Source organism: Argiope bruennichi, chromosome 5 (genome assembly GCF_947563725.1).
Source record: "Argiope bruennichi chromosome 5, qqArgBrue1.1, whole genome shotgun sequence".
Classification (NCBI taxonomy): domain Eukaryota; kingdom Metazoa; phylum Arthropoda; class Arachnida; order Araneae; family Araneidae; genus Argiope; species Argiope bruennichi.
Genome location: NC_079155.1, coordinates 30930016 through 30956494, shown reverse-complemented (window position 1 = coordinate 30956494; position 26479 = coordinate 30930016). Strand labels below are relative to the sequence as shown.

General features: G+C 29.4%; 2 protein-coding genes across 7 annotated transcripts in view; one reads left to right on the top strand and one right to left on the bottom strand.

Annotated features, from left to right (window-relative positions):
- Positions 1-7197, top strand: part of LOC129969037 (fatty-acid amide hydrolase 2-B-like) — a 39387-nt gene extending 32190 nt beyond the window's left edge. For all 3 annotated transcript variants that reach the window (XM_056083437.1, XM_056083436.1, XM_056083438.1), the window contains exons 7-8: positions 2413-2508; positions 5760-7197. In XM_056083437.1, coding sequence (XP_055939412.1) covers positions 2413-2508; positions 5760-6350 — 687 coding nt within the window. In that variant the 3' untranslated portion in view covers positions 6351-7197. The remainder of the gene's footprint in view (positions 1-2412; positions 2509-5759) is intronic.
- Positions 7198-17242: 10045 nt separating this feature from the next.
- LOC129969580 (fatty-acid amide hydrolase 2-B-like) overlaps positions 17243-26479 on the bottom strand; it is a 28954-nt gene continuing 19717 nt past the window's right edge. For 2 of the 4 annotated variants that reach the window (XM_056084211.1, XM_056084213.1), the window contains exon 8: positions 17246-19369. In XM_056084211.1, the coding sequence (XP_055940186.1) occupies positions 18779-19369 (591 nt within the window). In that variant the 3' untranslated portion in view covers positions 17246-18778. Of the gene's footprint in view, positions 19370-26479 lie in introns of all 4 variants that reach the window. The other 2 variants (XM_056084215.1, XM_056084214.1) reach the window with 2 other exon arrangements.

Below are 26479 nucleotides of genomic sequence, written 5' to 3'. Positions count from 1 at the left end.
AATATTCAAAAATAATTATATACAAAAGATTACCAGAAAAAAACCAAATATCCATTTAGATACTTGTTGGAAATTTTTTTGTAACATGGTTTTACATTTTTAAGAAGAGGGAAAAAAAGATGTTATTCTTCAGAATAAACAAGTCGGAGTAATCTCCCTAAACATTGTCGCAAACTATCCGATAATGGTCCCTTCCTCCGCCCAAAGAGGACCTTGTGTAATGTAGCGATTTTCTTACATGACATTGATGAACTATGGTCACGAAATTTTTGGCATGAATCTAGCATTTTTCCTGAATCTATGACATTAATTGACTCTAATCTTCCAAACAAAAAGACAATTGTGGTCACAAGATAATGCACCGAATTTAAATCATTCCGTTTATGTGTTATTGCGTTTACAAGCATGCAAAATTATATACCGACAAACGGTCAACATTTGGTAGATTTGGCTAAAAATTTGATAAGAATCTGCATTTTAGATGCTAGACCTTTGTATTAAGTTTCATTATTATCTAGCTCTTTGTTTTGGGAATCAACGAGTTCACTTATAATGGAACATTCAGACAGACATACAGATTTCCTGTGAACGGACTTCGTTTAAAATTTGATAAAAACTTTAAAATATAGTCTCAATTCCAAATAAAAAGTTTCATTTCTGAGTTCACTCTAAGATCTCAATGAGTGATCACACATTAATTATTATAACTTTGAAAATGATTGGTTTCAAAATTTATTCAATATACAGGGTGGTTATAATTAAAGTTCCACTTTGAAATGGTCATAAAAAGAAAACTACTGGACCAAATATTATCAATCTTGGTAATAGTTTAAAGAAAGTCATGGAAATTTCTTTTTCTCAAAAGAAAAAAAGTTCAAAAACTCACCACCAGGGGGAAAATAGAGCTGTATGCAATATTGCTAAGCAAAATAGGACATGTTTAATCGCTTCTGAAACATGTTATAAAGCATGTTCAATGTGGCGTTCACCATTTTCTTATAACAAGTTAAACGCATTACTACATTCTCAACAAAAGCTCTTAGCATATCAGGAGAAATGTTCCGCAAATTTCGCTGTATCGCATTTTTCAGTTTCATCAAATTGTTTATATTATCACCATAAGAAGTGCTTTTGAGACAACACAGACTTAACAGGATTTGTAACATGATTCGGAAACGGTAAAACACATTTTAAACCGATGCTTCCATGTCCTATTTTGCATAACTATATTGCATACAGCTCTATTCCCCCCCTGGTGGCGAGTATTTGAACTTTTTTCTTGGAGAAAAAGAAATGTCCATGACTTTCTTTAAACTATTACCAAGATTGATAATATTTGGTCCAGTAGTTTTCTTTTTATGACTATTTCAAAATGGAACTTTAATTATAAGCATCCTATACATATCAGCGCAAAGATGGGCAATTTTTAACGTGGGCGAGAAGAAGGGTCTTATCTAAACAACTGTGGACCTCTGACCTCAAATTATTAAAATCCAACACTGACCTGAAAAAAAAATATGAATTTGAAACTTTTTTCTGCAATCATAAGTGCAACATATAGCTTTGCATATTCATGCTAAAATCAATTATTTAAAAATGTTTTCGGTTGTTAATTCTTTTTTGAAATGCGAAAACAAGACTCCTTCATCTATTTTAATATTGTATTTTCACTACTCTTTAACCATAATTTCGATAAAATAACATCTACTTCAGAGTTTATAATCACCATTTCTTATTTGGCTATGCAAACTAGCAAAATAATTCCGTTTCAATAGGGGTAATAATAATGAGAATAGGGGTAATAATAATGAGAATCTTTGCGTAATAATAATGAGAAAGATTTAGATAAGAAAAATATCTTTGACGTGAATTTTGAAAGGGAAAAAAAATGGAAAAAAATTCTTTGTATGTGACACAAAATATTTTTATTTTAAATTCCTTATTTATATATTAGATATTCTTTATTTATATATTTATATTAAAAATCCCTTAATATTTTGCAGAAAATTATTATTACTAATGATCTTGATCTCTTTATTTGATATATTCCGGCATTTTTTTTTCCAAAGTTTCTTTGTAGCATTTCTCAGAATTAACAAGTACATTCATGTAAAAGTCAATTCATTTTTGTTTTCTGTAATTATTAAATTTTTTATCAGGACTGTAGTATTTTACTTATCTTAAATATAAGATGAGAAGAAGCACAAATTAAGTGTTACAATATGAATAGTAATTTATGGCTAAATAACTGCTTTTCAACTTGAAAGAGATTTGTTGCAAAACAATTATACAAAATCCGCCTTACAAATTCTACAATTTCTCATCAATCTTGAATTCTATCCATAAAAATGCAACACTATATTGATTTACTGAAGATCTGCGCCCTGTTTTAATAAGTTATTTCTTTTCCAGGTTGATTTCAGAAAGATAAAAGTGTACTACTTAAAGGAAATTATCAGTCCCATGGTACCACCAGTAAATAAAAACATTGCAAATGCTTTAGAAAAAGTAAGACAATTTAAACAAAAATTGATATTTCAGATTTATAGATTATTTTATCATTGGAATGATTATATACCCTTTTGTTTAGAATTGACTTGCTGGATTAATTTCACAGGAGAAAAATTTCAAGTTAAATACTAACTATCCGAGAAACCTTATATACTCATCAATAATTAATTAAAAAGTTTTACACTCGATATATAATTCGGTAACTATTTTAAATTATATTAAGCTGGTTTCAGACTTGCTACCAAGAAAATTCCATTAATTATTGATATATTAATTTGGCATTATCAAATGCATAAAATCATATTCAAAAAATATTTCGAGCCTAGAAAATTAATGAGTAGTTACAGAATACAGTAGCATAACTAATAAAGAAGAATACTTGTGTGTTTGGTGTTCTCCAGGACAGACTGTTTGACTTAGAGATATCAGATTTACCTATATATGCTTGTAGAATAAAAATATGCACCTCAAACCGATTTCTTAAAACTTCAATTGAAATTTTAATTAATTAAAAATTAAAGGTAATTTGTGTTTTTCTCCTAATAATTTTTAAAAAATGATTATGGTAAAAATGTAATTACTTTTGGATTAATATTCAGGAAATTATATTTTTCATAATGCTAAATTGAATACCAAGAAAACAAAATTTTTAAATGTTGCCAATTTTGTAAAAATTGTATTTTTTGGAATTTCACACAATAAATTCCATTATTGTAATGAAATTCAGATCATTTTCATCAAACATTAAGTTTCTTGTTTTTTTTTCCACCATTGAAAGCAAGAGAAGAAAGATTCAATTAATTATCTGCGCAGTTTAACGTGCGAAAACAGACAACGAAATTACTTTACTGTCACTGATGACGTGCATTTTGACGTATATTACCTAGACATCTAAGTTTTTAATAGCATTAAGTTTTTAATGGATTCGAATCCAATAAAAATGTTTATGTTCATAATAAATATAATATGTCTAAATTAGAAAATAGGATGATTTTTATGACTGTCATAACTGCTGCTTAACAATATTTTGTAGAACATTAAGTTTTGCTTAAGATATTATTGAAATTTAACATAAAGAATATTGCGGGCAATCAGCTAACCAATGTTGGTTAGTAAATTAAATTTATTTGTAAAGCTGTTCTATATATTTTAATTTGGAAATATTTATATATAGTAAGTCAACAGTTAAAAAAGACCTTTCTCATTGAAAAATAATCGATAAATTATTTCAATTAATTGAAACTATTAAGTGCAGATTTATTAATAGTGTGTTCAAGTAGTTTTATATAGGGAACTATTATAAGATACAACAATTCTCTGAAGTGAAATTCCTTTAATGCAGGTACAGAAAATTCAGCTATCACTAAATGAACTTGTTTATTAAAATTTTTTATCACCCGATATATTTCCAAAGCATGATAAAAGTAACATGATAATTTTTAACTTTTTTTCGTTGATGTAAAGCAGTGGATATTTCAACTACACATACAAAGATGCAAATATGCAAAGATGCAAATTTGTCAATAATCTTTAATGGAATTATAGAATAATATTTTACAAATATTTAACTATTTTGAATCAGACAAATTTTGGGATAATTGTTGATTCGACCATAGTCATGGAAACTTTTTTTTAAAAAATTTAACAGTATTATTCTTTTCACTTTTTTTCATTTATTGCAATTCAATAAATTGGAATTGGCTTTCAATTTAAACCGGGTATATAAAAAGAAGTTTAAAGAGAGTTTATTTCCTTAAATATTACATTTAAATATTTAACTATATGTTTCTTCGAATAAAATTGGCAACTGTTTAGATACATTTTAACTTTTCTGGAAATTGAAAGTAAGATTGGTTTGGCTTGGTTATATTAACGTCCCGTTTGAAGCAACACTAGGGCTATTTTGGGACGGACCTCGTCATTTTGAACCGCGGTCAGATGACGAGGACGACACCTGAGCTAATTGAAAGAATTTTTTTTAAAAAAATGACTTTTCATACTGTTCTTATAACGCAAAAGTGTCAATTAATAAAATGTTTTTCTTACATTCATACACACACGCACAAAAAAAAAATTACAAGTCTTTACTTATAACATTTTCTAAGATATTAAAGACGGCAAAATTATTAACTTACGCTACTTTTTTATAACTCAGACTGACTAATGTATGAATGAGTCTTTCGTTGCATATTTCATAGAAAAACTCACGCCACAGTAGGCTGGCAGAGAGCTAGAATCTGGTAATAATAATGAAATTAATTAATTCTCATTAAGTTCTAAAAATGGTTATGCATAAATTGAGGTGTTTACAAAATCTGTTCAAAATGAACAGATTCGACATCTGTACCAAATTGCATTCTTCTAACAATACTTCGTATATGAGCAGCTGCATTGCGATTACCTACTGCATAAGTCACTAGTTTTTCAAAACGTTCCTTGTAACTGAAATATGTAATTTTTTGAGGGTCATTTAATATGACGATATATAAATGAGTGAAGAATTTTAATTGCTTGTTCGGAATTGCACTGCATTTCTGAGATGCCTTAATTATTCAATTTCTTAATCTTCTCTTCCCTTCTTAATTATTTCGAAATTGCAATTATCAACTAATCAATGCAAACAAGAGTAAGCATGATTACCAAATTTCTTTCAGATCATGATGATTAAGAATACACTAACAGGCAAATATTTGCATATAACATCTTTTCTTCATTGAATAAGGTTGCATTTCTGAAAAACATATTTCTTTCTAAATTAAGAAATAAGCTTATCTCTGAGAATTTTGAAGATAAAGGGTCAGCATTTTGTGTCTGCATAAATGAATGCACGAAAAATGTTTTATTAATTGACACTTGCACAGTATAGAAGTAAAAAATTTAATTTTTCCAATTTTTTATCATTAACTTTGACAATAGGAAGCGAAGTTTGTTCCTACAATCGTATTATGTTTAATGAAATTTTGTAATAGCGAGTATATATATCTAGGCGTTATCTTTAGGAAAATGAACGCTTGCTCCACATTTTTTGAACACCCACTATAAGTCCCAGAATTGCATTATTACTTCTTTTTATTCAGTATTATAATTTATAATGAAAAAAACCGATGTCTCAAATATAACATTGTTATTATTATGAAGAGAGAGATGCAAAGAGATTTTTTTTAATATGTTTTAGCCGAAAATTAATAGAATATTCGAAAATCTTATATAATTTTATTGCTATTTTAAAAATAACCATTTTTTTTCAGGCTGTATCCCATTTCGAAAAACGCTACAATATAGCGATTCAAGAGGTGAAGATGCCCTCCCTGTACGACTCAAACAGGTGCGTTGTTAACACACTACTCAGATGCGTGACGAGCGTGAAGAAGATATTTCTCGGAGATGAAAAATTGGGTTTCAACGAAAAGATAGATTTCCTGAAGGCTTTCATTGGAAAATCAGTTTTATGCGTATCGTCTCTTGTTACTTTGAACCTAGCATATTTTCCCTTGTGGTACAGAAAAGACAGGACTGCATATTACCAAAAGATGTTGCAAGACTGGATTACAGAGTTCAATGACCTCCTGGATGAAAATTCAGTGCTTCTGATGCCGACCTCAGCTGTCACAGCCCCTTATCATTCCGAAATCGTCCTAGTATTCCCGACCACGTGCTACACGTCAATATTTAACATTATCGGTTTGCCCGTTACTCACTGTCCGATGGGTTTCACCAAGCATGGGCTACCGGTTGGCATCCAGATTGTGGGACGTGCTAATAATGACCCCCTTACAATAGCCTGCGCAATCGAATTAGAAAGAGCATTTGGTGGCTGGAAATCACCTGGTGAAATATAAAATGACAAATTATTGTTACAAATTAGTACTTAACTTGAGTCAAATTTGCTGATAAGATTGGGAGACTGGGAATTTAAGATGAGCTACGCAAGATCTCTTTGCAGTAATTGCCAACCTTTTTTTTTTAAAATAGTAAATTTTAAAAGCTTTTGAAATTTTTAAGTAATCAGTATCAAAATTTGAAAGGGAACAGTAATTATTTTCTCCTATTAGCACAAAATATAGTGCGATATCTCCATGAAGGTATCGTAAAAATGATGTTGAGCATTTCGTGCTAAAAATATCTATTTATATTAATGCATCTAAGATGGCATTTCATTCAATATAGAACATTTCATACAATATAGAACATGTTTACTAAAGGGAAATGTTAGTAATATCTGTGCTTTATAAGATTCTCAATCCTTGGTGGTATGGAACAAAAGATAAATGGCCTTTGGAGGAAATTTGAAGCAAATGTCAATTGAACTTTGTCTTTCTTTTTGGAATGAAAATACGTTTTAACATTTCAAGACATTCTGTGCTACAATATCATAAAAAGCAGATACTGTGGTCATTCATGTAAAAATCACAAAGTCTAAAACAGTAGTTTTGAAATAAGCCAGTTTAAACTTTAACTCGTTATAAAAAGAATGATTTAGTATATATCATATCTGTCATTCAGCGATGGAAAATTAAAAGATCGAAAGAGTTATACCAGACTGTAAAGAATTGAATGGAGATGACGATTTTGGCCGTAGTGACATTTTCCTGAACAACGACGATATGATGTTTTGATTAATTGGATCATAATTTTATTAACTTCATAGTACTCACTTTATTAAATAAAACGTGTTTTTTAAGCTAATGATTGTTGTGTTAATGTGTTTGTAGATAATAGTCATTTTTGAAATTGTCTAAATATTACCTTTTCTAGTTACATTAGTATTTTCATATCCACAAATGTTTTACGATAGTACTCATCAAATTTTTAAATTGATATATGAAATTGTAATATGAGATCTGAGTGCTATATTAAATTCAACATCTATATAATTTCTTTTTTCTGTATGACTGCCATTGTTCCCCACAAATCTTTCTATTCTCAAAGCAATGTGTTCTACAGCAAAAAGCAGTAAGCTCGCTTTAGCTCCACTAATATACGGAACAATAAAGTCTTTCAGATGCATTAAGGTAATAGGTTGCTCACGATAAACTTGTTCCTTTAAATATTTCCATTATCAGAAATCGTAAGGGGTGCGAACAGGTTGATTGCCTCTTCATAGAAAATTTGCTGTCACAATTGTTATTCAAGACGATGGATTTGAGGAAATGCACCGTTCTGCATAAAATTTGTTTCCTGTAAGCAGTTGCATTTCTGCAGACTGGAAATCTAAAGGGCTAATCAAAAAAGTTCAACGCATCCTGATAAGAGTTCTTAAGATAAGGGCTAATGAAACTAAGATTGCTGTGAAATTTCACCACACTTCAATCTTTTCAGAAAACAATGACACTTGTTGGATAGCAAATGGATTTTCTGTTACCCAGATGTGGTAGTCGTGAGCATTTACTAGGCCATTTAAGTGGTAGTTGGCCTCATCCGTCCACAGAATGTTTCGCGCTCAAGCGGCTTCGAGTTCGATTCATGTAAGAAACTGCAACTCAAATATTTCTTGAACACCAACATACACGCCGAACAAGTCATAAAGGCTTTTGGATTTCATTAAGGGAAATTAATCAATTCACTTTCCTAATTTCATAAGGGTAACTTCACTTTCCAAACAGCTGAATGGAGTTTATTATCAGTTGATAGATTAACAATACCTTGAATGGTTTGGCTACATGCTTTCACGATCGCCAAAGTCACATTTTTTACAAAATCCTTCAACGTTGTCTGTCAGTACATTTGTATGCAGTTAAACACGATAATTCAAAAACTTTATATGCGATTCTACTCTGCACATTTGATCAATTAGAATTTCTCTTTTATTGCAATTAAATCATTACAAAATTCTATATACTTTAAAACTGATTAAATTATAATAAAATAAAAGGTATCGTTATCATTTTCTCTGCCATTCGAAACGCCATTTTGCCTGTTCAAAATATGAACCATATTCAAACAGACGATGAAAATTATTGAGTCAAATATAAGATAGCAAGTACAAAAAAATTATTATAATAGGTATTCAAAAATATATTAATAATTATGAAATAATTATGGTGCAAATATATTTAAATAAAACTTTTCTCAGGCACATTTAGATATTATTGATTGTTGTATAGAGTTATCCGTATAAAAGCAATCTGCAGTATGAAGCTGTGTGCAACAATGGCAGTAAGATTTAGTGGCTCGAAATTCGGTATGCAGAAGTTTCAATTCCTAAAATTGATAAATTGACTACGCGTAGAACATCAATCGGTTTTTATGTTGGAAAAAAGCAGGACACACGCTCATTTTTTCAATCTGCGTTTTTTAAATTTTTATACTCAAATTTTTTTTAAAAAAAAGCTAAAATAAATAAAAGCTAAATGAAAGCTAAAAAATTAGAAAAATGTGTTCATTGAAAAATAACCAACGGTTTGGACATCGAATAATTCGCAAAAGGTAGTTGTTCCTTGAAAATCATAGACGATGACGATGACAATGACTCCATTTTGGGTTTGAAGTTTGTAGAATTTGGCAGGTGTCTTAGCGGGAAAAAATTGATCACTTATAGATTAATTCTGACATTTTTTGCTCTTTGTTCTTTCTGATGCGAGGTTGAGTTTTTATTTTATTTTATTTGCCACTTATTTTCTAAAGCTTTTCAAATTTAAGTATGTTGACCTTTTTTATTTTACCATGTTTCATTGTATAAATATCCATCATTTTAATGTGATATGCAGTGAAAAAAAATTCAGGCCACCAAAAGGGCAATTTGTAGCCCAGCATGGAAGCCTGAATCTATTTTATAAAATTGTGGCAAACATAAATCAGTGCCTTTCTGCGCATGCGTTGCCTACAGGCCGTCTTTTAAGGTGTGTTCACACGAGGCAAATAGTTGCGCGCAATTGTTGTCTCTCTGCTGTTGTCCCTATATTGTCCCCGTGTGAACAGTTGAGACAACGTCGATGGCCATTGTTCCGTTGCAGTCACGTGATTTTCTTGTAGTAGGTGTGACCTTCTATTGCGCGCAATAGTTGGCCTCGTGTGAACCCACCTTTATAACTGGCCGAGTGTAAACTCCGCATAAAAATGAATGTGTGCATGTGGGTCTGTCTGTAAACGCTTGTATATGGCGCTTTACAGGCCAGACCGTTTCATCTATACTACAAAATTCGGCATATATATATAGATAGATAGATAGATTGAGGAATGATAGTATACACCTCGCAGAGAAATTTTACATTTTAATTAGAATTTTAACTAAATGAAATTAAGGTGGAATTTGTAAGTTTTCCACTGTAAATTGTAAAAATATTTCACAAAAATAAATTTTGTACCATTCAAAAATTTAAAAAGATTCTTTTTTTTAATGATACCAATTTAATACCCATGCGAATTTTTGCTAAGTTTTCGTAAGTTTTAAAAAATAATCTTTTGCTTAGTTTTAAAAAAATAGACAACATTATTGACCTGAAGTCGAACAATTTATATTATTTCATCAACCATCTGATGACATAATTTTATTCCCTTGCTGAAAGTCAAAGAAGAAGGATTTTGTTTAATATTTGTGCAGTTAATGAGACGTATAAAAAATAAAATTACAGTAGCGCGAAATTTCGAAGATGGGATATTTACATTTTCAACAGCTCTACGATGCTATGGGACTCTTCATTAGAATGCCCCATATACACAATACACAGAGTAAATGTAACAATTTAAGTAAGACCAAGTAATAATTATAGATGGGAGTCAAATTGTGGAACCAGAGATGTAAAGGAAGACGTCCGAAATACATAATTGTATTCCTGGAGCGCCATATTATTTTATTATATCAAAAAGGTAATGGCACAACCAACAGTTTATTTCTGTAAGCAATTTCGAAAATACATTAAATAATTTTTTTCAGACCATAAACTGTATGATATAGCGATGTGAAAGACATAAAGCAAAATCCTAATTGAAAAGAAACTATGTAGAAATGTATTTAAGTAAAACACACATACTATATAAAATAATCTATTCGAGACAAAATCTATTAAAATAAAAGATTTTACTCGAATTTAAGGGGAAAAATCATGTTTATATGAAATCAGTGTCTCGGCAATTTTATTGCTGTTGTCCGCTAGGGCGGCGTTGCAGATAAGGAAGATTGTTTTGCAAGCATTTAGTTACGATGATTAATTTTTAGAAGTTGCGATAAAGATTGAGATAAAAAAAATTATGAGGATTTAATTATTTATTTATTATGAGGCTTTAAATTATGTATCTGCAAATTTATTGCCCTTAAAGTAGTTTTTGCTACTCTCTCTAACCTTTGTATAATAATGATAATTCAACAGACATAAAACTTCATAAGTTCGAATCATTAATTCTTTTTCATTGTTATGATTGGAAGCTAAAATTCTGAAATTAGAAAACTATTTTTGATTTATCTACTTTTTAATAATAATCTGAAACATTTTGTTATTATTATTTCAAAATTTTGGAATTGTATCAAATATATATAAAAAAATCACTCATCTCATGCGAAATTTTGAAGTAACAGCTGAAACCATTAATAGTGCAAAGATCATATTTCCGATCTGTAATGGTGTTCTACATGTGACCTTATAAAATCAAAAATTAGATAAATCACACAGATTTTAAAAAAAACAAGAAAAATTATAACTTGATGTTTTTATTTATCCAAGTACGTTCCTTTATTAGGCACGTTTGACATATCATTTTGTTACAGCATTGGCGATTCATCAATTCCAGCTAAAAAAGTCAATGCGTTACCTCATAAATTTAAATAGTTTTTAAGTAAGAAGCTAGCGAGATTAATCTCTCCTACACTTTCTTACATGCTTTCTAAAAAATATGTATCACCCCGACTTCATCTCGTACTAAAATTGCAAACCTTATGCAAAGTCGTGAACTCTGAGAGCGCTCAGATTTTTGTTTGGTAAAAGTGAATTATAGTGTGCACTCTGCTGCGCCAACAATGCCAAGTGGCCAATAAAGATGGCGGACAAAAACAAACACTTCCGCAGAACAGTTACGGTTACCATTTCCGGCCACATAATTAGAACTTTTTACTGATAAGTTTGTTTTCGTTTTTTTCCATACTGCCAGGTGCCTTCTACAGATGCCTTTGGCACCTGTAGAAGGCACGGGTCAGAATTTTTTAACTTAAAAAAAAAAAAACTCCTACGGCTTCGCTAGCAGTGGGAGCGGGAACATAGTAGTTTCGCTAGCACATTGAACATAAGGAGTGTGTGGATAAACAGAAACAGTACATAACCAAAAGAAAAAAAAGAACGGAGAAAGAAGGAACATTCTCCATACAAAATTTCAAACAAACATCCTTTTCCCAACTTCATCAACTCATAAAAAAATATATTCCACTCACCCTTCATCCATTCTGCTGGTTCGATATCAAACCATTCTCAATACAAAATTTCAAACAAGCATCCTTTCCTAACTTCATCAACTCGTAAATATATATATATATATATATATATATATATATATATATATATATTTAACTCACCCTTCATCCATTCTATAGGTTCGAAATACTCCCGAGATAACAAATTATGAAGAGAATCAACGGTTAGAACACCAAAAGAATTACGAGAACTGCGAAGAATTCCATTGTAGCTGTCTTTTACAGTGAGAATGCAGACGATTTTTTTAAAGCGCATACTGAGAATTAAAAATTGCAAAAGAATAAATATTTTCTGTTCATATTCACATTTAAAAAAAGAAGAAAATAACTTAATTATAATAAATAACAAAATTAAAATCTTTAATCGATATTTTTTTAACATTTTTAATTAACATTTTTCATAATATAGTTGTAGTTTATGTACAACTCAACCATTGCAAAAAGCAGTAAACAAAACAACACTAGGGTTGCTAGAAGAGCGATCCGATGGGTTGCAATATTGGCGACAAACTCGGGAGCACACTATTCTCTTTATCCCTTTGTTTTTCGAGACCTGCGCATAAGCACTGTGTGCTTCATAGTATTATAAAGAAAAATCGAGTGCGTATTTCGGCATCTTTTTTTTTTCGATCGAATCAAGCCAAAATGTGACACACAACTACAATATTAATGGCAAGATTACATACCAAATTTCATTTATTTCAGTTACGTTTTTCAAAGATTGCAATTACATGCATGCAAAAGTACATGATGAATAACGATCAAAACTCAAAATCTCCGATTCAAAATTTGATAAAGCTTTGCATATCATATGTTAAACCTTTATATCAAATTTCAATCAGCTAGATTCTTTCGGTTTTGAGTTATCTCGTTTACATGCTTGCAAAAGTACAGACCGACATACGGTCAATCCTTTTTTAGATTCAGTTCAAATATACGGATCTATACTTTAGATGTTAAAAATATGTTCCAAATTGTATTTATCTAACTCTTTACATTTTATAGTTGTCATGTTTACTTGTACTCGAACCCATAAACCTCCTGTGAATGTATTTCACTCAAAATTTGATAGAACATTTTTTTAAAAAATGTAGAAATCTATAATTTGTATATTTCTATCAATTGACAGCAAATGTAAAATTTGCAAATTTCTATCAAAATTTGATTGGAATCTATAAATTTGATGTAAAGTCAGTATACCAAATTTCACCCATCTAGCTCAAAACGTGTTTTAGTTATAGTTTTAGTCGCAGATATAATTCCAAGAATACGTTTTTTGAACTCATAGAAGCCAAAAACGTAAATATTCGTTAAAATATTGTTTTCGAATCTTTTGATAATTATTATATTTTCTTTTTTGTATATTTCGTATCGAAAAAGTAAGAAAAACAAGTGATATAAAAAAAATTACGTCAATTTCTACTTTCTCAAGAATTGAACTCGCATTCTTCACCTTCACTTGAAAAATACTGAACCCTTGCAATTTACCGATTGAGCTACTGCCTGTTGATCTCAATTTTCATTTCAAACTGCTAAAACTCTATTTGAAGTATTAAAAATTAATTAAATTTAATTATTAATGAATTAATATTTGAAAAAACTGTATTAACATCAAGTGTCATCCACTACAAGTTTTTTTAAAAAATGTATTTGAACTTGAGTGGATGAATAAAAAGTATTTTATTAACGATTGAAAATGTGAACAAATATAAATATATATAGGAATAGTGTGAACTAATAGTAGGAATTGAAAAGGGAATACTAGAAGGTCTTTCATGGGTTTTAATTAATAATATTTAACTAATTATTATGAAGCTTTTTTATACTTATCAAAATTCGTTAAGTAAAATTTAGAGAATGTATATTAAAAAATTTCAAATAAAAAATATAATTTTAGGCTTATTTATATAGATTGCATAGTTAATATCTAATTCAAATTTAGCACATGAATTTGCATTATAAATTTTCGAAGTATAATGACATAATAACGAAATCAATTAAATTACTTACCCCATTTAAAATACTTCATCCTGTGATTTCCATTCCATCTATACGATACTTAATTGTAGTTTTCAAGGAGAAATGTTTGAAAATTCGAGAAATGTAACTTGTCAACAGATGATTCTAATATAGATATTGCAATGGAATAACATTTTGCAAAAATGTAACATGTGGCCAAGCAAATTTCTTGAAATCAAAACTTTTTAAGTTCCTGCTACTCTCTTGCTTAAAAGACATGATGTCATCAAATGCGAAAAATAGAATCGTCTGCAAGTTGCAAAAACGGAATTCTTATGAGAATGCGTAGTGGGTGAATATTTTTGTAATTTTTGTAGATAATAATTTCAAAGTTGTTTTATTTTATTTATTTTATATTTATTCTTTGTTTAATAGTTTATTCTTTTATATTTATGTGCAATAAAATATATTTTATATTTAATAACTTTTTAATATTTCATTCAAATGTATGTAATTTTTACTTGTGGCAACACGTATTTATTCTAAAGATTTTTTTAAAACAATTTTTCCTGTTTTTGATTTTGCGTGTCTCGTTATTAAAAGTAAATTATATTTTAAATTTCGGCTCAGGATTAGAATTTTTTTTTACTTAATTTCATTTTATATATAAAAGAAAAAAAAATTTACGTATCAATAAAATGGTTTTAATTCTTCATCACATATCACTCCGGAATCTGGAATTTCTATGAAGTAAGCCAATTTTTTCCTAATCGACTAATTTCTTATTAATTTCCAGAAAATATAAATTTTATTAATTATTCTTTTTTATTAATATTTATTGAATATTTATCACTTGTAGTATCGTTATTATTGAACTATTTGCTGCATACATTCGACGCACTCTTTTATAGATTGACCTTTATCCGCATTGTAAACATTCAACATAACGTTCGAAAAATTCTTGCAAATATTTTAAATACTATTTATTTTAATTGGACTGGACTTCATAATGAATGATATTTTCAAAAATCATCTTCCATACACAGAAAGGTTGACCTAATCAATTATTCCAGTAAACAAATCATGGCTGTTGAAAAGAATCTAATTACTCTAAAATTATCCACCAAAGACTGTACTAGGAGGTCAAATAGTGGTATAAGAAAATGCTTGTTGATTGTATGTTAATACACATCTAGCTGCTTTCAGTACCCAACTTTTTAATGGGAATATTGGCAATTCTGACTCTCAAATTATTAATAGAGAAAATATAATTACTCAAAATGTCATCCTTGTTACGTGATAAAATTGAAAAATTAAAATATAATGGTAAAGGAATTGTATTTTCTGTGCATTAGAAAAGAAGAAAAAAACATTCTGAAATTAAGCTATCAAATTAAAATTGAGGTGAATATTAGTGTGTCTCTCTAGTTTGTCGCCAATATGGCAACCCAACGGAACGCTCTTCTAACAACCGTAATGTGTTTTGTTTACTACTTTTTACAATTGAGTTGTACATGAACTATAACTATTACTTAATGAAAAATGTTATATTAAAAATAATAAAAAAATATCGATTAAAGATTTTAATTCTGTTCTTTATTATAATTAAAAGTTTTTTACAACTAATAAGACATTGCAATTTTATTTTTAATGCGAATACGAACAGAAAATATTTATTCTTTTGCAATTTTTAATTGCCAGTATGCGCTTTAAAAAATCGTCTGAATTCTTACTTTCCGAAATCGTCTGCATTCTTATTTAAAAGTCAGATGCAATTGAATTCTTCGCAGTTCTCGTAATTCTTTTCGTGCTCTAATAGTTGGTTTCCTTGATAATTTGTTATGTCGACTATTGTACAAGAAAAGATGGGTAAATCGGATGGAAGACGGTATTTCGAACCTGCAGAATGGATGAAGGGTGAGTGGTATATATATTTTTTACGAGATGATGAAGTTGGGAAAAAGATGCTTGTTTAAAATTTTGTATGGAGAATGTTTCGATTGCTTCTTCCTCCGTTCTTTCGTTTCTTTTGGTTATGTACTGTCCCTGTTATCCACACAGTCCTTATGTTCAATGTGCTAGCGAAGCTACTAGGATCCCGCTCCCGCTGCTAGCAAAGCCGTAGGAGGTTTTTTTTTTTTTTTTTTTTTTTAAGGTAATAAATTCTGCCCGGTGCTTTTTACAGATGCCGAAGGCATCGCAAGTTCTAACTTTTGTTCTGCATCCAATAGACTGGTTGCGCCGGTCTGAAAAAAACAATACTTATCAGTAAAAAATCATAATTATATTGCGGAAAGTGGTAACAGTAACTGTTCCGCAGAAGTGTTTGTTTACTTTGTCCGCCATCTTTATTGGCGACTTGGCATCCTTGGCGCAGCAAAGGGGCACACTAAATTCTAAATTTCACTTTTACCCAAATTAATAACCAGTTGACCATTCCCGCATAATCAAATTGAAAAGCAAAAAAAGGGGGGAGGGGGGAAAACAAGTGAAAAAATAATTTGGAAAATGAGTAAAACATAATTATTGAATGAATGAATGATATGTTGTTTTGGTAAAATGAATGAATAAACCTACCATAAATTTAACTGAATTTGCGCAAATAATATCAAGATATATATATGCACTAAAAATATCTTTTAAAAAAAGCTAACTATTTAAAATTTTCAAAATGATAAATTTTACTAAGAGAGAGAAAGTCTCTCTTCAGATTTTCTTACCCAAAAATATCAAACCAAACTTTCTAATAATTGTGATCCATTAAAATAAAACGGAAAAATCTAAAATTAGGAAATTTGAAAAGTAAATTCCTGCGATCTTCTGTTTTCACATAAGTGGAAAAAAAATGATCGATTGCAAAATTAAAGCTCATTTCGATTATTAAATTATAAAAATTGTACATATAAAGCTGGTGCAGGAAAACACTAAACTAAAAAAAATACTTAAAAAAGAATACTAAAATTATTTCATTGAATAGGATCGGAAATATATTTCTGAAAAATTTTGAGTGAATGAAAATTTACTTTAGATATAACAATTACTTCAAAGTAACATTTCCAAGACAATAAATGTTGTTAGTTATATTTTTCAGAATGGAAAAGGTCATATAATTGGGATATTAATAACTGCAATCGGAAATGCTGTGCCAAAATATTAAAAATATATATATATTTTTAAAAATCTGAAATTGAGTGGAAATTTTGCGATAAGTAAATAACTGAAATTATTAAAAAAATAATTTTAAAATAGTGCAAAATTATTTTTGTGAGAATACTTTTGGAAAATATAGCAAAAAAAGCCAACTAATTTTGCTTACATGTTTAATTTTTTATAATTTGAAAAGTTGACAGTAATTTTGTCCAGTCTTTCAAAATTTCATAAAGATTGGACAAAAATTATAAATTTATATAAAAAGTGCATATTACAGGCATTCTTTTATATAAATATGGATAGATGTCAAAAGATTAAAATGTAACACTCTTTCCAGATTTTTATGTAGAGAAACTCTTTATTGATTAACAACGGACACAATGGTCGATTTCTAACAACATTTTTTAAAAGTAATAATATCCAGGTAGACTGCATACCCGAAAATTTTGAGTTGCCTAAAACGATGCTTTTTTTTTTTTTTTTTTTTTTGGAAAACTGGAATATTGATCTGATATTACGTCAACATACGTGAACAAAAATCATCTTGAGTATATTTATCAGCAAAGAATAGAAACATATAAAATAAACATCTAACAATATTTCAAATTATATAAAAGTATTCAATAATAAGACGTCTCGAGGTACAGACAGTATATGTATTCATGACTATTGTATTTGATGTATTCATAATTTCAGTATCAGAATACAATAGCATTTTCAGTGGTTGTCCTTGACACAAATTTATTTTGACAAATAGAATTAAGATGCGAAAAAAAAAAACAGGAACTTATCGCAAATGACCCTTTTTCTTTTGAAAAGATAATCAAATTCCAGTTATCATATCTTATCCACAAAAATAGAAAATGATAAGCTTTTATTAATAAAGAAACAAAATGGGACTTGGATGTTGCGTAAAAAAATATAAATGGCAGCTCTTTTCGTAGGGTTTAGACATAACTGGTATTCGGATATTGTTTTTGTTGTTTTACGTATTTTTTTTATATTGGAAAGATAAACATATGAATAGAAAATTTAACTTTGCATTTCTTTATTCAGAGAAAAAGTGAAATAAGCCTTGTTTACATTGTAAAACTACTTGAAATATCCTCATTTTTAATATCTGCGATAAAGATATCTTAATCCAGATAAAATCGAGACCCATAGAAAGCAATTCGTTTTAGACTAATATAACTTGAAATTGTGGAAAGTAGGCATGTTTTTGCATAATAAATTTTAAAAAAACTGGATAACTTAAGTTCTAGATAAAAAACAATTTATTTTCCATGAAATTCTTAATGAACTGAAAGATAAAAGAGAATAATTAACTAAAAATAATTTATTTTTTGCAGTGTCTGCCACTTTCGAATCTTGTTGAAATGTGTATATTTTTATCCTCCTGCAGCTAATAGGGATTATTTTTTATTAATAGTTCATAAACTCGTGTCAGACTCTGCGCCATATTAATTGTTTAATCTGAGAAATGATATTGTCTATCTGATCTCTATCAGACAGTCTTTTATGTGATTTTGAGCTATATGCGCAAAAGTCTGTGAACGGTAATTTACCAAATCAAAGCATAAAAACCTTCTAAAAACTTGACTTGGAAATTTTTTAAATGGCAAAAAAATGTGTATAATCCCTGACTATTAAATAAAAGATAATCTCACTTTATAAACAATTCTTTAAATGCATCCATTGGACAAAATGTTTTGTGATCAGGTAAAGGTATCAAAACAATAAATATAAATTCATCAGAAATTTTTATAGCTCTCCTGGTGATTTCCAGCCACCGAAAGCTTTTTCCAACTCAATTGCACAAGCTATAGTTAGAGCATCATTATTTGCACGGCCAACGATTTGGATGCCATATGGTAAACCCTTTTTAGTGAGGCCCATTGGGCAATGCGTGACTGGCAAACCTGTAATGTTAAATATTCCAGAATAACAAACGATGGGAATTAGCAGGGTGGATTCGGAATGGTAAGGTGCAATGACAGGCGATGTAGGCATCAGAAGTACGGTGTTTTCATCAAGAAGTTTATTGAATTCAGTACTCCAGTCTTCTGACATTTTTTCATAATAAGAAACTTTGTCATGCATATACCACTCAGAAATGAATGAAAAATTAAGTATGGCAAGATTTGTGAAATTCAGAACAGATTTTCCTATGAAGCTCTTCAGAAAGTCTTTCTTTTCATTGAAGTCTGAATCTTTGCTGCCTAGTAATGTCTCTTTGGGGTTCTTCACATATCGGTGCAGTGTACCCATTATGCATCTCATAGCATCGTACAACAAAGGCATTTTCACTTCCTCGGCTGTTATGTTGTAATGATTTTCTAAGTAATACACAGCCTGAAAAGTAAAAACACATTTAATTTCAATATAACAGTAATAATAATAAAGAATGTTAAATAGTTGAATTCGTTGGCCTTTTCCCTGTATCTTTTTTTATCCTTGCTTTATAGAAAACATTTATTAAAATATGGTAGGGTTAATTTTCAATATTGTAACTATGAAATATATTCAGAACCAGCGGAAGTGGTCACACCGAAATTTTCTTGCATTCTTCCAGCCTTCAACATTCAAATTTGGGACCCTTGAACAAGGCGATGAATTCCGAATTTCACAAGTATTCAGATTTTTATTTTCATTAATCCCGCACATAAGTGCAATATGCTTCATAGTAGAGAGAAGAAAATCAAGTATGCATGTTTTAAGCTTTTTTCCTTGGTCTATTTAAATAAAACAAAATTGACAACCAAGTACAATTTTAGCAACAAAGTCGTGTATCTAAGACTTTGCGTATCACGTTTGCATGCATGAAAGTGTACAGACCGAAAGGTGATCAATTTAAGAAAGCATATGGTTAAGAATTTGATGTACATTATATGATGAAGCTGTGTACCAAATTTTATCCATCTAGTTCGCTTATCTCTTTTGCATTTTGTAATTATTATGTTCGCTTGTAATCAGGCAACTATACATGACAAATTTCCTGTGAATACATTTCGTTCAAAATTTGAAAGGAATCGACAAATTTGGTTTTAAGCCTGCAAATTTTAATCATCTAGCCTAAAGAGTTTTTGTTTTCTTAGACAGACAGACATAATTTCAAAATTATGCTTTGCGGACTTGCTGAGATTTGAACTGTAGACATCCGTCAAAAACTGATGCCGAATATTTTAATGATTACAATACATTTTCTTTGTATACTCATAAACAAGAAAATAAAAAGGGGAAAAATACTTATTTTTAAAGCTATTAAATATTTCACGCTCTTATTTAAAGTTTTTATTGAAATCGTTTTCAAGTCTTTTAAATTTTTTATATAACATATTATTAACTTTATCATTAACTAGTTTAAATAAATACTAGTAAGTTTTTCTTGTTATTGCAAGTTGCTGTTAATAATTGTATTGTATTACAGTTGTTAAAAAGGAGCATTTTGTTTTTTAATGTGTTTTGCTTTTCAAATGAAACAATAATTTTAACGAGAATCTTTTTTCTTTTCTACTCTTTTTCCTCGGGAATAATATCTAGAATTTAAAGACTATAACCATCAAAATAGAAATTATTAAATTCTGTGTCAAAATTCTCTAATATCACAACAATGTGAATTAATTCTCTATGTTAAGAGAATTGATAATCAGTTCTATATATTCTGTTGAGCAAAATGATTTTGCGGTTAAGATATACAGGGTGGTTATAATTAAACTTCCCCTATAAACAGCATCCTGCAATGCAAACGGGTAGATAAATTGTTACGAAATTTGGTATGTAGACTATTCACGAGATGTGCTCACGGAATTTCTAAAAAAAATTTAGTTCCGAAATGTCCGTTAGAGGGCGCCTTTTCTGGAAAAACATTAAATTTAACATATTAAACGACCAAAACGGAATACCAGAACAAGAATTATGAGTAATAAAATGTAAAACCGGGAAAAGCTGTCAGTTCTAGGAAAAAAATGCCTAGATTTGTATGCTTGCGAAGAAGAGGAAGATTTATGCAAAACAAATTAGAGTATGATAAGTTTGCAGTCGTTGTCATGTTTTATGTCGATGTTTCCAACTGTAATGATGACTGTATCTTGTTGGGACATTGAATGACTTAAAGAACTCCCTAACGCTTCATGTGCGAAGCATCGCAATTAATCAGTTACGATCTGCCTTTGAACACGCTGTCCATCGACTTGAAATTTTGCAGGTAAATGAGGGTGGCCACATGGGGCACTTTTCCCTACATCATCCTGGGCACGATTAACAACTGCTCCTCTTGTGCAATTTCATTCTAATAGGTTCTTGTTTTTGCAAACCGAACTGGTTTTTCCCCCTCAACCAGCATACTGTTATTTTTTCCTTACCTTTATTTAATGTGGATCGATGACAAGGTGATCAGAAACTAATTAATAAAAGTTAATATTGTTTCTGTATTCCGTTTTCGTCGTTTATTGTGTTAAAATTAATGTTTTTCATATCGCCTTCTGGTGGGCATTTTGGCAATAAAAAAAAAATTTGTAATTCAGTGAGCGCATCTCGTGTATAGTCTATATAACGAATTTCGTTGCCATCCGTTCACCCGTTTGCGTTGTAGGATGCTGTTTATAGCGGAAATTTAATTATAACCACTCTGTACGTTGGTTTTAAAAAACTTAATTGCAGAAGATATGCTGAAATTTTCCAATTTTCCTGGAATTGTGTCAGAAGAACCATTTGCCATTTAGGTATATTTCCAACTTAAAATATGCAAAGAGGCTTAAAATAATTTTTATAGGATGTTCAAAATAATTTTTATAGGATATTCAAGTAAAAATTAAAATGCTTGAATTTAATATTTAAAATTCAATTATTATTGAGAGAAATTTCTGACTGTATGTAAAAAATCTGATGAAGTGTGATATCAAGGATTAAAATTTAACATTTATAAGTTTAATGTTAATATTGTTTATAATTTATAAGTTTTAATTTTTCTGTTAATATTGATTCGTTAAACCAATCTCATTGCTAAAGGTTCAGTTAAATTTATTTAATTTAAATGAAATTGTTCAAAACTATTATATATTGTAGTGAAAGAAAGAAATTAAAAATAAAGAATTTTAGTACTCTGGGGAATGTCAACAAACTAGGCTGGTGTAAGTTCGAATATTTAGTTATATGTTTATATATTTGGACCATTGCCAATAGGGATTGCAATATCGGACAAAAATTTCAATACCGGTATTAGGTATTTTTTAGATCTTAATACCGGGATACCGGTTTTAATGCCGGTATTAGAAATTTTAGAAAAAGAAAGAAAACAGATGCGTTTCTTTGCTTTATTTGCCAGTTTTATTAGAGAGTGTAAATATTGTAACTTATAAATTATAACATTGTATAAAGAATCAGAAAAAAAGTAAAGGAACATCTTATTTATTTAAATTACAAAAAAAGTGTAAATATCACTATTCAGTCTGTGGTACTATTACAAATTTTTGAAATGTGATCTTAAAAAACATAATGTATCAATGGTACTATCATTAAGCCTGAAAAGTAATTTTGTGCAAAAATTACCAGCTGTCGAAAACGCTCTTTCGGCATCTACGCTAGTTGATGATACTATTAGCAATGCTCGTTATACTTCTTCCAAGTATTTACCTCTAAATCCCTCATCTTCAAATAAATCGATTTCTCGTCGGATGATTTTGGATATAGCTGATTTCTGTACTCTATTTTGTTTTGTTGAATTTTTTTTATTTATCGCTAATTCAAATTTTTGTTCAAGAGAGAATTCCTTTTCACTATCGACAATAGTGACATCATAATCTTCGATAATTGAATCGAATGTGGATAGGTTTGTGGGTAAAACGTTTTAAGAAAATTTATCTAAACTTAATCAGATTTGAATTGATTATTTTCTTTTCTTCTTTTTCATTTTTAAAACCATTATAATTATGTGAATACCATAAGACATTTTCTATTTCGGTATGCCTTTCTTCTGTGCGATTTTTCAATGTTATATATATTTCTTCAGATAGTGATGTGTGCTGTTCTTTCAGTGACTGCAACATGAAATGTATTGTTGCATTAGCTGTTAATAAATTTGAATCTCTCCGACATAATGCCTCAATAGTCAGTTTTATAGGAAGTAGAGCCGATAAAGTTCTGGATATTAAGTCGAATTCCCTATCTGAAAAATTAATTTACAGGTTTAAGTCGATTATTGCTTTCTCAGTATTATGGATTTCTCAGTTTCAAAAATCGTTCCATCATTAGGAGTAAACTGTTCCAACGTGTTTTAGAATCTAATATTAACATATTTTTAGTTAGTATATATTTTAGTAATATGTCATTTTTATAGGGAAACGTTTAAATATCTTAGCAATTTTTCGAACTTAATAAATTATAGGACACAATTCTTGATGGGTTAATATTTCATCCTCATGAGCAATATCTTCTTCTACAATTACATTGTCACTATCTTCATTGTCAATATCACTCTCACTCTTACTCTCTTCAAAGTTGGAATCCGAAGTTTCTATATCCACAGTATTTAGATTCTCCTTTTTTTTTTTTTTTTTTTTTTTTTGTATAATACATCTATTACTCCTAACTGAATTCCATGAGCGTAGCACAATTGCTGATTTACACCAATCAACTTTCCAACTTTTTTCATAACTGTTGCTCCATCAGTCGTTATGGATACAATATCTTCTTTCAGGGATAATTCATGTTTCGCACATTTAGATTTAAACAATTAATTAAGCCATTAATTAGCTAATTAATTTCGCCCGTTAGGGAGACATAAAAACAAAAACGTATACTATTTTGCTATGTTGGCGATCGCTGAACATATAGTGGAGACAATTTTAAAATTTCTAATAAATACCGAAAAAATGGTATTTAAACTTGTGAATACTAGTATTACAAAATTGTACAAATGGCTCAAAATACCGGTATTCGGTATCCCGGTATACCGGTATTGCAATCCCTAATTGCCAGTGTATGTCGACAAGCACAGATAAGTTTTGATGAGAGGTGAGATGAGAAGACTTACCCAGAGGGGCAAACGCAATAATTTATTTTAATAAGGTTTTTTTACGTTAATTATGTAATTTTTTGTAACTATTAACTGTGTTATTTTCTTTTATCATTAAAATGCCCTATTCATTTTATAGATTCAACAGTTTACTGACATGAGATTTTTCAAAATTTTCTCCTACTTTGATATCCAGTAGTTGCTAAAATTTCGTGGAAACCTTTTTGAAAAAAAGCATTTTTTAATATTTAATGACTCATAAAAACATCTTTATTAATTAAAATAACGTAACGTTATATATTTTTCATGATAATTTAGCCAATAATTTAATAAAATGATTCTCATAATGAGAAATTGTATTAGAACAGCAGAAATAAAGAAGTAAAAAGTAATATAGAAACAAGGACATTTAAAAAAATTCTTATTTATGGTAGTTAATACTTATTTGAATAACTTTTAACATTAATTAGCCTTGAAAATAGTCCCATGGAGTTCACCAAAGCTTTCAATTCCTTAGTTGTTATAATATGAAACCATGATTGCATTATTACTTCATTTAATTGTGTTTTATTGCTGGGTTGCTTTTGTGTAGCCAGTTTCTTTAGTCTCTACCTTAGATGTTCGATAAAGTTGAGGTCTGGGCTATTCTCGGACCGTTTCAGAAATGCAATACAGTAGTTTTGAAGCAAGTTTTTACACAAAAATGCGAAATGATACAGAACTGCATCCTTATGAATAACAAATTCTTCAGTATCTGATCAATTATCACATGCGGAAGATAGCAGTTTAGAAATGAATATTTCATTTATATATTTGATGTATTATGTATTTTTGATATATGTTTATTTTTGTATGTGCATATTTTTTCTATATTTTTGGTGTATTATGTATTTATATTCCCATTAATTATACTAATCCTGCCTATGGATTTTGTTAACATAAAACCAAAAATTATATTGACTAACTGAATGTTCAACAATGGGCGAAATTCAATCAGGGTGGAAATCTTCTATTCTCCATTTATATCACCATCTTCCCCTTCAATATTTTTGTGCCATCGTTATCACGTAGTGAAATTTTGGTGCATGGCATTTGGTACGTAAAAATAGAACGGTCCTCGCACTCAGCTTCATATTGCATTGTACTAAATGGTTTTCATCTATCATGTAGACACATTCTTTTATTTATTCTATCATCACTCGGTACTAAGCATCTTTGTCTTTACAAATTTGGTTTTATAGTGACTGATTTTCCTCACACTCCCCCAAAAATTTAGAAATACCGCCTTTATTTAGATTTTCACGAATTTCCTTACTCATTTTATCATAATTAACGCCTTGTTCATGAAATATTAAAATTTTATACTACATTTTGGGTGATTCGTAAACTCTAAGTCATTTTTTTCTTTTTTTATATTTTTACAACTCACAAATAAGAGAAATATAAAAAACAGAAACCAACTTGAGAATAATCTCAAAAAACACGAAAGAAAACTATTTCCACTCAACTTCAAAACATGGTGTTCATTGCTAAATATTATTGATAACAAAGTGTCTTTTTACTTATTTTCTAAAATTTTTTGCTCTTTGACTGCATTCGAATGAAGAATTCGAAAAAGTTATATTTTATAAACTTATGCAAGGTGTGCTTCCTTATTCTAATTGTTTTGCTATAACATTAATAATATATATATAATATTAATTATTCCTGCAAATACTATTGCTGCTGTCAAACCTCAAAAATGCACTTCCTGAAAGTTTCTACACTTTTGGCCACTATTGTATTTTTTAGTATGTTTAAATAATAAAATATTTACAAAGTTCCAGTTTTGTCTGAATGTAACAAAGCCCGACATTCATCATTATTGCATGCTCAATATGCTTGAAAAGCGCATCAGAAAGCTGCATTTGTTTTGGATATTATAGCATGGCTAAAACAATAACTATGTAATTTCTTATACGATGAAAGAAATTACACAACTATTAGGTTTCTATAAGAAAAAAATACATTCTATAAGATGAAACAACACTATGAAAATCTAATTTCATTTATGAACTCTACTCTCTCCCTTTAATTAATTTTGAAACGAAATGAAAGAAAAATACCGTGTTCGAAGCAAATAAGGTTGCAAAATAACACGCCGAAATAAAAAAATAAAAAAAAATCAAAGAAAAAGCTAGTGAAAACTGAAGAAAATAGAAATCTCATCAAATGACCAACTACAATTAACAAACGTAATTCAATAATTGATTGGATTCTGTTTTTAATCACTTAAAAAACATAATTCTATCAAAAATGTAATTGGGTATATATATTATATGCGTTAGGCTGACCACCTAACCTGGACCTATGCCTTGTACCCCAGGACACCACGGTCAAGAAAGCAGATATGGGCACTGTAGGCCTTGGCCCACATGGGTTGTCACGCCACTGAATTTAGTTATATATAT